The 16,147-nt window shown below is 58.5% G+C and overlaps 1 protein-coding gene across 3 annotated transcripts in view; it reads right to left on the bottom strand.

Moving 5' to 3' along the window:
- Nucleotides 1-16,147, bottom strand: part of KIF21B (kinesin family member 21B) — a 44,272-nt gene that overhangs the window by 25,456 nt on the left and 2,669 nt on the right. For 2 of the 3 annotated variants that reach the window (XM_080367431.1, XM_080367430.1), the window contains exons 2-3: nucleotides 2,915-3,137; nucleotides 2,375-2,557 (exon numbers count right to left, since the gene is read on the bottom strand). In XM_080367431.1, coding sequence (XP_080223557.1) covers nucleotides 2,375-2,557; nucleotides 2,915-3,137 — 406 coding nt within the window. Of the gene's footprint in view, nucleotides 1-896; nucleotides 2,351-2,374; nucleotides 2,558-2,914; nucleotides 3,138-16,147 lie in introns of those variants that run through there. The other variant, XM_080367432.1, reaches the window with a different exon arrangement.

Below are 16,147 nucleotides of genomic sequence, written 5' to 3'. Positions count from 1 at the left end.
TCGATATCTTGACCCTACAGCACCCTCTCTCACCCTGGGGTGGAAAGACATCCCTGCCCATCTGTCCCCTCGCCACCACCACTCAGTGCCACACACCACCCTTTTACACCCACATCCCAGTGCAGAGAGCAGGGTCACCCAAGGACCACAGGCTCCTGGCCAGCAGAGTGGATCGGGCTAATCCGTCCCTGGCTGCCCCAGGTGCAAATGGGCTCCCCACAGGTTTAAACCCCACTCTGACAGTCTGCTCCCTGGAGGAGAGTCACAGGACTGGGATCAGCAGTGCCAAATCCTGGTAACAAGGGTCTGAGGCAGCCACGTGCCCATGCTGGCACAGGAGAGCCCTTGCTGCCACAACCGGCCTTGCCGCCCCTCCCCCCACCCCCCCCCCCCCCCCCCCCCCCCCCGCCTTCCCCCACCTTGCCTGGATGAGGGTGGCTGTAGGACGGGTCTTGGCACAGCGGCACAAGAGCTCCTGGTTTGACGGCCATGCCTGCAGGGTGGACTAGCGGGCAAAGCCCTTGACAGGCTCCGATGGCCCTGATCACCCCCTGATCCCGGGCCGTCAGGCAATGGATTTTTACTCTCTCGTGTAACAGGGCCCTTGGAAAGCCTTCAAGTCCCCCCAGCTGGCAGATGCCCCTGACACCCTGGGGTTGCCAAGTGTCCCAGTGGGCACAGCTGGCCTGGGGAGTGCGACTGTGAGCAGCTCTGAAACACAGCAGAGGAAGCCTTGTTCCCATTCTCCACTGCAGCCACCGGACAAGCTTCTCTGAAGCTATTTTGAAAGCCAAACCCACCAGGGGTCAGAGGTGGTGACGGGACAGAAATGCTACAGGAAACCCCTACAGCAGCTGGTGTGACCCCGTGCAGGGCCACTGCTCCATCACACCCACTTGTCCCTGAGGTTGTGCTGGACCTCTTGGTCTGCAGAGATGCTTCCTAGGATGGTCTAGATGGCAGCACAGGCATCTCCTCCCCAGTGTTCATCCTTCTGTCCCAACCCCAGGTAACAGGTCACCCAGCTCCTTGGGGTCGTTTCGGGTCATCCCAAACTGAGTGGAAGAAACTGAGATAACAGAAACTATAGTTGGGCAGCAGAGGATCTCCTAGAGGGCAGATACAGGGGACCTGAGAGGAAAGGGAAAGTGTGTCACATAGGGTGAGGGGGAGACACACTGGGCTGAAGGCCAGTATCCAGTCCTATAGACCAGGGAAAGTAGGACTATGCCCTGGCCCCAACAGGCTTAGGGGGGACTCTCCAGCAGGGAGAAAGCCGGACAAAGTTCAGCCCCCAGAAAGACTTCAGAACAGGCAGGAAATTGTCCCCATTTCCATCCCAGACCGGACCCCCACGAGGACAAAGATGTGTGGGAAGGCAGCCAGGAGCTCAGACAGGTCCGAGTGGTGGGGAGGGAAGGATGTGGCCAGTCACAACAGCACCATGGGAGATAACAAGGGCTCTGCAGATGGAAAGCTGATTGAGAAGGATTTCTCTGGCAAGGAGGTCAGCCCTCCAGGCTAGGAGGTGACTTTGGGCACTGCTTCCCTTCTCTAGGCCTTCAACATCTAGAGGAACCCAGATGTGATGGCCACCAAAGCCACATGGAGGCAAGATCACAGCACAGGGGCCTCTCTGCCTGTCTCCTCTGGGCTGAATGCCAGATTGAGATACCAACCATATGAAGTTTGTTTAGGGGCTCAGCTTTGCTCAACACCACCCTATGTTTTCTCACCAGGGTCTTAAACCAGTTCCCATCTTGAACTTTGCGCTTTCACCCCAGGACCAACCCCCAGGGAAACTGCTGCAGACTCACAAGGTCCATAGCTTTCTGGGACAAACTTCTCCAGGGAAAGGAGGAGTTAATAGAAGAGACTTTTGAACTGGAGAGGCCAAAGCAGAGGCAGGAGAGGATGCAATGAAGCGTTCCCATGGTCAAAGATACAGCAAAGGACATGGGAAATAGCACAGCCCTTCCTCAGATCCCTGCTTTTTCCTTTCCTTGTTTCACTGGGAATGCTGGTCCAGACCCAGGGAAGTAGGTATGCCACTATCCCCAACCTGAAACAGGAGTAAGCAAGCCCAGATCCCCCTGAATCTCCAGAGGACCGAGGCATAAGCCCCTTCCCCACGGCAGGGGCTCCCTGGATCCAAAAATGTGCCACCCCAGTTTGTGGCCATCATGAGTTCAACAACATTCAGGTGCTTTGTGTCTCCTCTGCCCTGGCACACATCCCCAGCCGCACAGCAGTTCTGGGGTCCAGGTCAGCCAGCAAGCAGCCAGGACATGGAGGAATCAATTTGCCCAGGAAGTGGGAGCTAAGCAAAGGACAGGACAGGGCCACAGTGTCACCCAGACCTGCTGTCACCCACCTCCAGGAACTGGGCGCTGACTTTGAACTCAGGTGCTGCCACGCCCTGACTCTGCGCCGCCCGCTTGCGCTCCTCAATGCCACTGAAGAGGTGGCCGATGGCCCGTGGGATGATGCCCTGCTCTTCCTCAGAGATGTTCATGTCGAAGCCAGTGCCCATGGTGTAAGTCTTCCCCGCGCCAGTCTGCAAAGAGTCAGGGACAGGGGGAGCTGGCTGGGCCCTCCCAGGTTCAGCTCTGCCTGATGTGCCCCACAGCTCCCCACCATCACCCCAGGTCCCCAAATGCCTCTGCTGATCCCCTCTGATCCCCACCACCACACCAGCTCCCATGCTCCGACACAACCATGCCCAACTCTCCTCCCACCCAAGGCCGCCCCCCTGTCCCAGCTCTCATCCAGCCCAGGGACAACTCTCTGTCCCCTCTACACTACGGAGGAGCTTATATACCCCACTGCCTTCCCTAACCTCTGCAGGTGCCACCTCAGCATCCCCAGCACCCAGGGCTGCAAGAGCGCCCAATGCCCATGCCAGAGCATGTACCTGGCCGTACGCCAGCACAGTGGCATTGTAGCCCTCGAAGCAGCCTTCGATGAGCTTGCCCACACACGTCGTGTAGATCTGCTCCTGCCATGTGTCCAGGTCAAAGACAAAGTCATAGGTGAACGCCTTGTCCTTCCCCAGCAGCACTTGGGGCTCGCCAGGTGTCACTGAGGTACAGATGTGACATCCTTCTATTTTCTCTTTGGCCAGTTGAGGACGGATCCTGCATGAAGAGAAGCAGGCTGAGGGCAGCCTTGGGGCTCATCCTGGTCCTGGGGGACACGAGCCTGGCCCATGCTGGAACCATGGCTGCTGCAGGCAGGGGACTGGCAGCACCTCTGCCTTCAGTGTAGAGCAAACAGCGCAGGGGATGCTTCAACTCCTGCACTCAGTGACAATCTTGATCCGTTCATGTCTGAGAAAAGATGGTGCATCCCAGCAATGCCACCAGCCAACTCTGCAGCCAAAGTGACAGACAGGGCTGGGTGCCACAGCACAGACAGATCTGGCGACGACATGCAGCCTGCACTTAAATCTGCCTTTGCACCAACAGCTGAGTACTGTCCAGCACAGTCCATATGGGGCCCACCAACCTCCATGCCTGTGCTGGCTCATTCCCCACAATGCCCCCAGCCAGGCAGCAAGCTCTGGGCAGCGAGACATGATCAATGCACTGAAGCAGCCCTGACATGGGTGGCCAGGGTACGGGCAGGCAGCCGGAATGCACTGCAGCCAGTTGTGTTCGCTTGAGAGGCAGCAAGATCAAGCTGCAGTTACAAAGGCTTAAAATACAAAATGCAAAAATACGAGACAGTCTCAGCACCAAAACCACCATCGAAATCAAACCACCACCCAACCCGACGGCTGTCCCCAGCTGTGGACTCCGCAGATGGGAAGGGAACAGCCAAAGCTGTTCTGGGCTCCTGGCTCTGGTGCTTTGCATATGACTGACCCACCACACCCCACCCACCACACTCAACCCCTCCCCGAGAAAACAGGGTACAGATTGATCGGACCCACAACAGTGTAGCTCTGCTTAAGCACAGGCACTAGTGCCTGTTAGGGCTGCAGCAGCTCCGGCTTTCGGTGGATGGGCCAGCTAGGGGAAGCTGGCTGGCCCTGGGGGAGTCATGGAGAAATAGGGAGTGCAGAGCCAAACGTCATGGCAAACAGCTCTCATTAGAGCTAATGACTGCACATCTCCCCTCCCTGGATGCTTCATAAACACAGCTATTAATTCCTCCAAAGATGCATTGCTGGCAAGGCAGTGCAGCAACCGCAGCAGACGCTTTGCGGATTGGGGCTCTGCGTGAGCCACTGCTCCTCGCCAGCCTGGCCAGCGGCAAGCAAAGACCAAGAGGGGCAAAACTCGCTGTGCTTGGGGGGCCAGGGTGTCCAAAGTGGGGCAGGAGGCAGCTTAAGCACCCCGCTCACCCTGCTGGGCGCCCGCGCAGCAGACACGTGGGAACAGCTATGTGCGTCCATGGGTATATTTAGCGCAGCAGCCACAACAGAAAGCAGCTTCTGATGTGCTCAGCCCTAGACTCACTCCTGTTGCCTTCCCAGGGTCCCACCCTCCTCCAGGAAAATTAAACCCCGCTTTAATTACTCTTTAACCAACATGATGCGCTTCCTCCTGCTCTCCACCCCAGACCTGCAGTGATAGTGCCCCCGGGGAATGGGCAGAGAAACAAACTGGAACTACAGTATTTTCAGAATTTTTTTTTCCATATAAGAAAAATGAGAACAGGGGTTTTAGCTTTTTCCTTCCTACCCCTCTTCCCCCACCCCCACCCGCCCCCCCGGTGATTAAATATGTGCACGTGGGTTTGGAAGAGAGAAGCAGCAGCACATTTGTTGGAGGAGCGTGCACACAATCTTCCATAGGGCATTTGGGGACCCACCTTGACCAGGCCATGCCGGGCTGTTCCAGCTGTCCACACACCAACACGGATGTCTCCCCCACTCCAGCTCCCCAAACCTCGCTGCCCAGCCAGCTGTGACCACTCAAGAGCTCTCACAGATGGGGGCTGGAGGGGACCCCGGTGCCAGTCCTCAGCGTGCTCACCCACACTGTCCTGTCTCCCTAGGGTGACTGGAGACACAGAAACCCCCTGGGAGGATCTTGGTCTCCTGGCAATCAGCCAGGCATCAGCCGGGGAGGTCCCTGGGAGCTGCTGCCAGCTGGTGGGCAAATACTACAGGCTCCCACTACAAGAGCGGGACAAGCAGAGCAGCAGGGCAGGGACAAGTGCCAGTAGCCACAGTCCCAGGTGGGACAGCGCAGAGATGCCACCCAGCACCATAGATGCACATGGCCACCAACAGACATCACAAAGAGTTTCTCTAGGCCAGTGCAGCTGCTCCTCCTGCTCCCCAGCTTCCAACTGACCCAGCTCTCCCACACTAGGGGTTCCCATCCCTGCCTTCCCAGGAGGAACATCACGATGCCAGGCAACTGGGCAACTGAGACCCTGGTCAGGACAGGTAGGCATTCACATATAATTCAAGTCATTCCCAGGCACCACAATCCAAACATAGAATCTTTAGGTTGGAAAAGACCTTTAACATCAAGTCCAACTGTCAACCTAACACTGCCAAGCCCACCACTAAACCATATCCCTAAGCACCACATCTACATGTCTTTTAAACACCTCCAGGGGTGGTGACTCAATCACCTCCCTGGGCAGCCTGCTCCAGTGCCTGACCACCCTTTCGGTGAAGATGTTTTTCCTCATGTCCAACCTAAACCTCCCCTGGAGCAACTTGAGGCCGTTTCCTCTCTCCTGTCACTTGTTCCTTGGGAGAAGAGATGGATACCCACCTCGCTACAGCCTCCCGTCCGGCAGCTGTAGGGAGCCATGAGGGCCCCCCCGAGCCGCCTCCTCTGCAGGCTGAACCCCCCCAGTTCCCCCAGCCGCTCCTCAGAGCACTTGTGCCCCAGCCCCTGCCCCAGCCCCGCTGCCCGGCTCTGGACACGCTCCAGCCCCTCACTGTCCCTCCTGAGGGGCCCAAAACTGAACACAAGATTAGAGGTGCGGTCACACCAGTGCCAAGTACAGAGGGACGGTCACTGCCCCAGTCCTGCTGGTCACACTGTTTCAGATACAAGCCAGGATGCTGTTGGCTGCTGTGGCCACCTGGGCATACGGCTGGCTCATATTCAGCCAGCAATCGACCAATACCCCCAGGTCCTTTTCCACTGGGCAGCTTTCCAGCCAAACATGACATAAGCATCTGCAGAACCAGTATTGGCTCTCTCCTTGGCTCTGTCCTTAACCCCACCAGGTAACACTGGGCAACCTGGCAGCACTTGTGCTCTGTCTCAGTTTCCCTGCTCTGCAACAGAGATCAAAAACTTTGGTGGTCATAATTCACTGTCCAAGTGTGTTCTGGCACTCCTTGTCCCTACTTCTACCAAAAAAGATGCTGGACGTGTCCTGTCTGTCCATGGGTCCACAAGAACTGGCTGTGATGCTGTCGGGGCCCAAACTGCAGGATAATGGAGCTGCTCCCTTACCTGCATCTGGACATAGCTAGCCAACCTGCTCTGTGCCTGGTCATGGGCCACCAGACAGAAGGACAGCTTGTGCCCAGCACCAGGACCCACTGCAGAGCCAAACACACCAGGGTGCGCTGTCCTTGAAGGGCTGGGACACCTACAGAGAGCTGGGCTGATCCCCAGGAGCCGATGGCACAGGCTTCTATGGTTATGTGGCACTGAGGGGTTCATCTGCTAGGTAGCAACCAAAATAAACCAGCACTTAACCAGTGGGATGCTGCCTCGCCACCCCCCAGCTCAGGCAGGAGCAGACCAGAGCCGCAGCTCCATGAGGCTTCTTGTGCCCGGTCATCCCCACACTGGCGCAGGTGACTGCTGCTCCTGCTGGAAGATGGCATAGGGATGACACAGGCTGTCTTGGGGCCAGCAAGACTATCAGTGCCAGCCACATCTCCCTCCTGCCCATGCTGATAAACCAGCCTCTGCACAGGAAACACACCCAGGGAGGAGAGAGCCAGCAGGACCACAGTGGCACGATGGGCCCAGCCATCACCTCTGTGTGTGTGTATGTGTCCCAGTTCACTGTGAAGGAATGGTGACAAGGACCGAGCACCCAGGACAGGACAGAATAGGTCCTAGCTGAGTGCTCCTGCCAAGCAAACCTGGCAGCTTCCCAGCCCTGGGCACTCAACACACAGGGCTGGGAGGCAGACGGATGCACAGAGACAGAGGCGCAGGCATGGGTGGAGACTGCACCTTCCCAAACCGGCAGCTCCCGCTGAGGCAATGACAGCCGGCATGGCAGGAGCCTGACTGCTCCAGCATCAGCATCCAAACCCGGCAGCACGAGTAGCGTGTGTGCCAGGAGAGTCCGCAGCCGCACAGAGGCACAAAGGGAACCTTGGCTGGGAGCCTCTCCATCGCTCCCCTTCCCTGCCGGGCTGGCAGGCTGTGAAAGCACCGTCTCCACGGCTGGGCTGCCAGGGCGACCAAGCTTCTGGGAGGAAGGGGGGAGTGGGTCCTGCACTCGGAGGGGCAGGGAGCTTCTGCTCGCAGGCGAGCATGCTTCGCGTAAGCACAAAGGCTGAGTTGTTCAGTGCTGCTGCCCTATGCCAGTGTTTGGCCGCGTCAGGGGGTGGGAGCCAAGTGCTGGATGGGCACCACTGCTGGCAGCCCTCGTAGGGGCAGCTCAGGGGTTCCTTCACCCCAGCAGGAGCAGCGCCCCTGGGAAGAGACCTGTCCATCCCAGCATCTCAAGCCCTGCAACCAGTGGAGGGGAGGGGGTTCACCACACCAGGCACAGCCAGTATGCCCATGTCAGGGCCACATCCACCAGCAGACACCACCCAGCCCTCCCTGTGCACTGAAGGGAGCTTTTCCGTGCACAGGAAGGCACCGTTCAGCTGCCATGGACTGCTGGGTTCACGTCCTCATGTCCCCCTGCCTCCTCATCCAACAGCCTCAGTTCCCCCGCTCCCAGCCCACCACCATGGCAACACCAAGGGGCTCCAGAGCATCCCTTGGCCCCCAACACTTTGCTGAAGTTGCGACAGCACACTCCCATAGCCCTCCTGTCCATGGCGAGAGCCATGACACCCATGCACACCAAACTGCCTGCACACTAAACTCCCTCCAGGCCATACCACCCTGCTGAGACACAGGCACCCCTGGGGCAGGGTGACCATCCCACCCATCAGGAGAGGATGGGCATGAGGACAGAGAAGATCCAGCCTCCCCAAGACCTGTCACCCAATGTCACCCACCTCAAACAGGAGCTGTCCCAGCTCCCCAGGGAGGCCGAGCACACACCCACTCACCAGCATTTCTCAGTGCTGGCGGGGAGCTGCAGGGCAGCTGCTCCAGACTGGGGGTGCAGGTAACCCCCCAGCTGCAGCTGCCTTTCACTGCCTTTTATAATCTTGCAACTCTGGAAGGGCAGAGCCTGTCTCTGTTGCAGCAGGGAGCTCCCATCCCTCTGAGACTGCTCTGGGAGGGAGGGTGGCTGCCTGCAGACCCCCTGGCAAGGAGACGTTCCTCTCCCTTCCCAAGGCCAGAGCCGAGGAAGCTGCCCAGCCAGGCAGGGCTGGTTTCCCAGGGAGCTGAGCCAGAGAGCTGGGGAGCGGCAGGTGGAAAAGCTCCATGGCATTTTCCCTCCCTGTGCCAGGCCCTGGAGGCTCGGAGCCACTAGCCCTCATCTACCCCATCTCCAGAGGGGCAAGGTTGCCTGCTGCAATGCTGGCAGCTCCACCACCAGATGAAGGGCTGGGGCACTGCTCCCTGCCCAGCGGCGAGCACCTCTGCTGATGCGGGCTGGCAGAGGTTGGATCCAGGCAGACCCTGATCAGCCATACAGCCTGACTGCTGTGGATGTGCCTGCCAAGACAGGTGATCTGGGCAAGCCCCGGCAGCAGTAGGCTCCATTTCCCACGTTGCCCCTATTCATCCTACTCCCATCCCTGCATCACCTGTGTTCACCCTGTTCCCTACATCACCCACACCTGCCCCATTTCCCCTCCCCACATGACCTTGCATTCAGCCCACTCCCATCCCCACACTGCCCATGTCTGCCCCACTCCCATCCTGCATCACCTGCATTCACTCTGCTCCCATCCTCACCCTCCTCACTGCCTCATCCCTACTCCCTGCACTGCCTGCGTTTGCCTTGCTCGCACTCCTTCCAGCCTCCCCAGCACGGGAGCTGAAGGAGCATCTGCCAGACAGCCCAGACTCACACATAGCCCATCTGCCAGCCTCACTACCCCCTCTACTGCCCCCACGCTTTGCTCTCCTCTTCCTCAAACCTGCTCTCCATGTTTTGCTGCTTCCCTGCAATCCCACCCAGCAGCACAGGACAACCAGGAAGAGAGCAGCTCTAACGTCATCCTGTGCGCCCCTACCTAGGACATCCTATGGGTCAAGAACACACGGGGCATTGGAAACCCAACAGGCAAGACAGCGTGTGGCACACGGGGTGCAGCGTGGTAGTGTACAGGGCACTCAGCCTGGCCAAGCAGCTCTCCAGGAAGCAGGGTGCTGTCAGCATCACTAAGGTAAGATCAGAGCAAAGCGCTCCAGGTTTTCCTGTATCTCCAAGACCAGCACAGCACGCATGGAGCTGCCCACCCTCACCAGCAGACAGTGGTTCCCCAGGCCTCAGCTTAGCATGGCTTGATCCTGTGGGGGAATCTGATCCCTTGCCTGGGAAGGGATGCCCCTGGCCCCATTTACCCCTGAGCAGGGAGTCCCAGGAGAGGGCTGGCTGCCAAGGGCTGGCCGTTTGCACACAGGTTGCTTTGGACCCAAATCAAGACAAAGTTAAGCATTTAATTACCACAGCAGGGAAGCGGCTCAACAATCAGAGAAAATTGAATCAGGCTCCCTGGGGACTGCCAGGTCTGGTCAGCAAATGCTCCAATTAAGAGATACAGCAAGCCATCTCCCAGTAGGAGTGAGCACAACATGGGAAAGCACCAGGCTCAGCCCACCTGTGGAGTCACCCGTGCCACTGGATCTCTGCCCGCCAAACACTGCCAAAGCAGAGGGTGCTACTGTCATCACAGCTGGACCAGCACCAGGGGCAAGACAGAGCTCCCTGGCTGCTGGGTTCCCATCCCTGCCACCATCAAGCCTGGGGACAAGCAGGTCCTCACAGAGCTGGGGTGTGCACGGAGGCGTGCTGCACACGGCTCAGCGGAGACGTGCCTCTACCCCACATCCATCCCCTGAGGAAGAGACCCTAGTACAGATCCTCTGCATGGATGTGCTGGCTGTGCTCCGTTCCTGGTTGCCCAGCCAGCTCCCCTGCAGGGCAAACACCACTGCCTTAGACCCCAGAACCCCCTGGGCCCCCTCTAATCCTCCTGCTCCAGGCTTTCCCAGGCTTAAAGAAACCTTTAAATCAGGCCTTGGCAGCCGCCATGTGCTGCTTATTAGCAATGGCAGGAGCACACCGGCGCTGAGCTGCACCATCTGCTCTGCACCGAGACCCACCGCAGGTTGGGGGCAAGAGACATGCTGCCTGCATGGGGACCCAGCACCTGGGGACACCCAGCCCAAGGCAGTGGACAGAGACCAGCGGGACCTGGGGGAAGCACAGGATCGTGCTTTTCCCAGCCTAGAGGCGAGCAGAAGTGAACCAAGCCTGGGATCTCCCTGGACTCCTCCACCTCTGTAAGCAACTGGCAATGCCATCAGCTCCATGGTGGACCCGCCCAAGAGAAGAGGCTGGGAAACACCACGAAGATGTTTGCAAATGACAGACCCAGGAGAATCACCCACAAAGGGATGCAGGGCCCCAGCACCCCAGGTGGGATGGCCAGCACAAGGAAACACACGCATGGCAGCACACGTGACTTGATGCACACCCCGGCTGGGCCCCTGCTCCCCTCTGACGGCACAGTAACAGCCACAAAACCACCGGCTCAGCAGCAGTGTCAGCAATTACTGGAGAACGATAGGAAGCCACCATCTACCAGGAGACTCTAGGCCTGACGAGCCACTGGCTTGACCCCGGGAGGGCACAGAGATGCCACAGGTCCAACAGAGACAGAGGGACACACTCCCCGCCCTGCTTCTGCATCCCAGTACTGAGGCTCCCATTTTCTTCCAAGCCAGTGAATCACACCCACTGGGTATCTCTCTTCCTCAGGTGACCCTGTGAAGTCCCCACATCCCAGTCCCACCCCAGTACTGGTGCACCCATACTGGAGATAAGGTATTCCTGGCCCCCTGAAAGCAGGTACACCTGAAACTCCCCAGCATGCTCTGACTGCCACTGGGAAAACAATCCAATTCTGGCAGAAGATACTGGAACACCAAAGCCCACAGGGCATCTCTGGAGCAACTTGCCTGCAAGACAGGAGAGTGGGTGGCACCAAAGAGATGCCTCTCCACCCCTCCAAAATAAACCCCAAAAGAAATCCGAAACCCTTTGCCAGCAGGATGGGGGATGCTATGAAACACACAGGAGCAAACCTGGTCCCACAGCTGGGAAGGAGCAAACCTGGTCCCACAGCTGGGAAGGGAACCGGCACATTTTGCCCTAACATCCTCCTTGGGCAAGCGCAGCATGAAATAATAGATGATCAGAGACCCACAGCAACATGGCCAGAGAGATCTGCTCTCCTAACATAGACAGGAGCCAGGTTGTGCCTCCCAGCCCTGCAACACTGGGCCAAGGAAGTGCCCCTGTTCAGTGCTCAGAGGGCAGAGGAAAGCAAGGACCAGGAGCCCTGCTCCAGCCTTTCTCCCCCAACACGATGCCTTTGCTCTGCCAGCATTGCTCATCTCCTTCCAGACCAGTGCAAGGATGAGACATCCCACTCCTGCTGCCCAAGCAGCATGCCCCCAGCACACCCATAGGCTGCTGCCAACTGGTTATTTAGGTTATTATACCCAGCAGCGCAGAAGCTCGCATGAAGCTCAAAGGACACCTGCGACTTCTGGGGAAAAGCATGCCGAACGGACCCGACACATCCCACTCTGCTGCACAGAGCCTCCTGCCCCCGTCACCTCCACCTCTCTGGAGTACTTGGGTTCCACCACCCAGATGTCTCCCAGCCTGTGGCAGAAGAGGAAGGAACAGTCAGGGAAGATGTCTGAGGCTGAGAGCCTGCCGGGCCCTGGCTGCAGCAAAGCCCAGGGGCAGGGGGGCAGAAGGACCTTTATGAAATCTTTCAGCCCAGAGGAGGGCCAGACCAGTACAGGAAGGCCCCTTGGGCTGCCCCAGTGCCAGACACCAGAGCTTTGTCCTTGGCACTGGCCCAGACATGAGGCTGGGAACACTGGGAGAACAGACCCAGAGCTTGGAGGGGGGCTGCTGAGCCACCCGCCCTGGGCACCACAGAGGCACCCACCAAAACCAACAGCTGGGCATGGGCATACGGGCAGGGAGGCGTTCACAGCCCTGTGAGGTTACACGGGGTGGAGGGACCATGGGACAGGGGAGCTTGGGGCCAGGTTCAGCTACAGCAAGCTGTGACAAGAAGCACCTCCCCTGCCCATGTCCTGGCCCCAAAGAGCTGCAGAGAAGGGGAAGGGATTTTGCTGGGACCCCTGGGGCCTCAGGCTCAGCCCCAAACACTTGCACTTGGCAATGGGGATGATGACCATGTTGTGTCCACATGGAGCAGGGCAGAGGGACAGATGCCAAGCTGGATGAGGCTGCCAGCTGCCCTGGCCTCACAGCAGTGCGGAGCCAGAGGGGACATGCCAGGGCAGGGCAGCACTGGACCAGCTTCCAGTCTGCCAAGAGGGGAAGGGATGGTGGGAGGCCAGTCACCTTCCTCCCACCAAGCCAAAGCAGAAACCCATCAGCATCTGACCAGGGCAGGGAGTCACTCATCTCCTGGAGCAGAACCCAGCACAGCTGCCCTTACAATCCCCTACATCCCAAACCTGCTGGCTGTTTAACCAACAACAGGGACTGTTTTGACAGCCTCCGGCTGGAAACAGCCCCATGGGACCACCGGTGCCAGCGCCTGCTCCCAGCAGGAACAGCATGACAGCCACCTGGCCAGGGCTGGCTCCTCGGCACCAGGCTCAGTGGGGGTATTGCCTTCCCTCTCAGGGGGCCAGGAGCCATGTTCCCAACAGCTTTGTTTAAGGTTTCGTCTCCTGCAATTTTCTCCTGCCCCCAATTTCACTGCTGGTGCAGGAAAGCTGCAGCTGGCTCTGTCCTCTGGCTTAGAGACAGCCTCAGCCTCCCCAAGTTCCTGAGACTTTGTGGCATTACATATTTAAATCCCTTGCTGATGGTGATGGGTGCAGGCACCAAAAGCCTCTTAAAGCTGCTTTGCTCTGAGCGATGCTGCAGGCACGTCTGTGTGGGACCGCAGAGTGCAGCCACACTCTCCCCTTGCACCAGCACCATCTCCATCCCCTTTCTAACATTTCCGCTGTAAAAGCCAGCGAGGCACGCCTGATTGAAGCCAGGCACAGAAAAACCCCTCGCGCCCACACACCTGGGCTCAGCACTTCCCTCTGAGATCCCGTGGGGCCCCCCACCCACCACAGCCCTCAACATCTCTCTCCAGACTGGGGAGGCCAATTTAACTCTGCTTGCTGGGAGCCAAGAACACACATCCCCCTTTGCCACAGTGGGGCTGGGAAGCCCTGAAGTGAAACCGAAGAGCAGCAGCTTGCCTGAATGGGTTCAGCACAGCAGCAAAACAGCCCATGGGAGGACCCTGCTACCGGGGTTGAGCTGCCCTCAGCGGAGGCAAAGGATGGGGAAAGTGACTGGGGGGTGCCCACACCAGTGCCCTGCCTGCCCAGACACCCAGGCTATACTAGCCTCCTGAGATACTTCTTTCCTGGGATCCGCAAATGGGGGACAGGCCACCCGAGGGCCGGACTGTGTGCCACCACACCAGTATGGGCTGTCCCTGCCATCACCGCATCCCATGAAGCAAGGCGAGTTTGCCTCACCTCTCCCCTGCACAGCCCTGCAACATTTGAGCAAAACCAGCCAAACACCAGGCAGGCTTGGCAGGAGACACTGTCCCATAATCCACTCCACAGTCTCCCCCCGAGATGATGCCAAAGGGACTCAGACCTGCAGCAGCACCATCGTGATGGTGGGCAGCAGGTACCAGGCTGTACCACCCCTCTCCATGCTGGAGCCATTGGACAGCACTCGCATCAGTGTGTTACAAGTTGGGCTCACATCACCTCTCCATCAGGACCCAAAACTGCCCCTGGAAGCGCTGGTGTGGAAGGGCTACAACAACTCTGCCTCCTCAGGGACTGACACCACCTGCTCTCAGAGGCTTCAGGTTTGCAGAAACCATCCCAGCAGGCAGAAGAGCCCCAGCCACATGGCAGCAAAGATGCCAGGACCCTGGCAGGGCCAGGAGCCCACCCAATCCTGGCACATGACCTTTGCCAGCATGCTTCACTGAACTGAGGCCCTCCAGGGCACGTGGTGATGGGTCTATCCCATCCTGAGTGGCGCATCCCACCCTTCTTCCTGAGGAGGAGGTGGGAGCAGCTCCCTGGGGCAGGAGACAGCTAGCACTGGGCTGCCTGCATGTAGCGTGGAGCATCACGGCAGGACTGTTACGAGAGCAGCTGAGCACTGGAGGTTGCAGGGTTTAAATAAACTTGAAATCCAACGCAACTTCCTTCCCCAATTTCACAAGCTTTGTTTCCTGAGTCTCTGCAGTCAGCCAGGCGGGCTCGGGTGCCTTGGGCAGCTCTGGCACAGGGGGTGCCACTTTCTCTCCAATGAGCTGAGCGGTTTGAAAGTGCCCTCAGGGAGCATTTCTGCAGCCAGTCTAGCTTCTCAGACCTTCCCTGGCCAAGGAGTTTAATGGCCTCTCTGTCAATATGTGCCATCAGCCCTTCCTGACGCAGCAAAACCACCTGCATGCAATGGGGCTGGGCTCCACCTCCTGCAACCAATGTAGCGAGTCCCACTCCCCTCAGCTCACTGCAGCTGCAAGAGCTGACAGCACCTGACTGCAAGTTTGGGTGCTGCTGAGGCTCAAGGGGAGACACGAGTCTCAAATTGATGACTGCTCCCAGATCAAGAGCATAAGCAGGGAGCTGCTGAGCTGGCTGTGTTGCAGCCACCCATTGCAAGGTCACCTACAGAATAAAACGGCAGCTGTTGCCTTCCCCAGCCTCTGAAGAATGACTCCCAACAGCAAGGAGTGAGGGTGCCCAGGCCACCCCTCAGCACCATCGGGGCAGGCACAGCTTCTCAGCTGAGACCGTTACACCGGCACAGGGTGCGCAGATGCTCAACCGCTGCTGGCAGCTCAGCCCCATCGCTTCCTCCCCTGTGGCGGCTGCTGGAGCCAGCAAGCTCAAACATGCCCTCAAAGTGCCACGGCAGGCTTAACACTGACGGGCAAGTGAGGTTCCTGCAGGGAGGGTGGGAGTCAGGGCAGGATCCAGCCCTGCCCTTGCAGAGGGTGCACATCTGAGTTGCAGGTACAAGGTGCAGGTACAAATCAGCCTCTGGACCAGGAGCAGCTGCCGGGCCTGCATTTCCTTCTGCTGACAGAAGGGCAGGTACCAGCCATTTTATGCGTGGCCCGCAGGAAGCCTATATAAAGCGCCCGTGCCCCAGTCAGTGGCTCAGCACCTGGGTCCCTTGGTTACACAGTGCCAACGGGGCAGCCAGGGGTCTCCCAAGGGGAAGATGGGAACCCATGAAGCCAACAGTGAAATGCCTCAGCATCTCTCCTGCCTCTTCCTACCAGGCCAAGAGAGGACCAGCAAGAACTGGGATCCACCCAACAACAGCTCAGCCCCACCATCCCTGATCCTCTGTCCCCACTCCTCCCACCCTGAGGGCTCTGCGAGGCTCCAGAGACAGGTCCCAGTAGCTGTAGCACCTTGACATTGGCTGGGTCATCCCCATGACCCGGACATTTAACTCCAGCAGCACATGGCACCTTCCTCCAAAGCCCCATCACTTCCCAGTGTTTATGGCCCTTTCCCAGGTCCCACCTCACTCCCACCTGGAGCACAGACAACAGAGACCCTGAAGAAGTGGCACAGCTGGCATATTCACGTTATAAAAGAACAAAAGGGGAGCTTTGTTCCATGTCCTGCCACACTCCAGAGGCACTCAGTCTCTTCCATGCACTGGCACCTTGAGGGAGGTAGGATCTGTAGGCAAGTTTGCTTGGAGGGGGGGCGGTTCTTGGAGACTCTTGAAGCCTGGCCATTCCACTTGCGAGGTGTCACAAGCACTCACAAAGGAAAACCTCGCCCTTCGC

Source organism: Falco punctatus, assembly GCF_963210335.1.
Source record: "Falco punctatus genome assembly, chromosome: 17".
NCBI lineage: Eukaryota > Metazoa > Chordata > Aves > Falconiformes > Falconidae > Falco > Falco punctatus.
The sequence above is the reverse complement of the archived record's forward strand: the minus strand, read 5'-3'. Positions and strand labels throughout refer to the sequence as shown.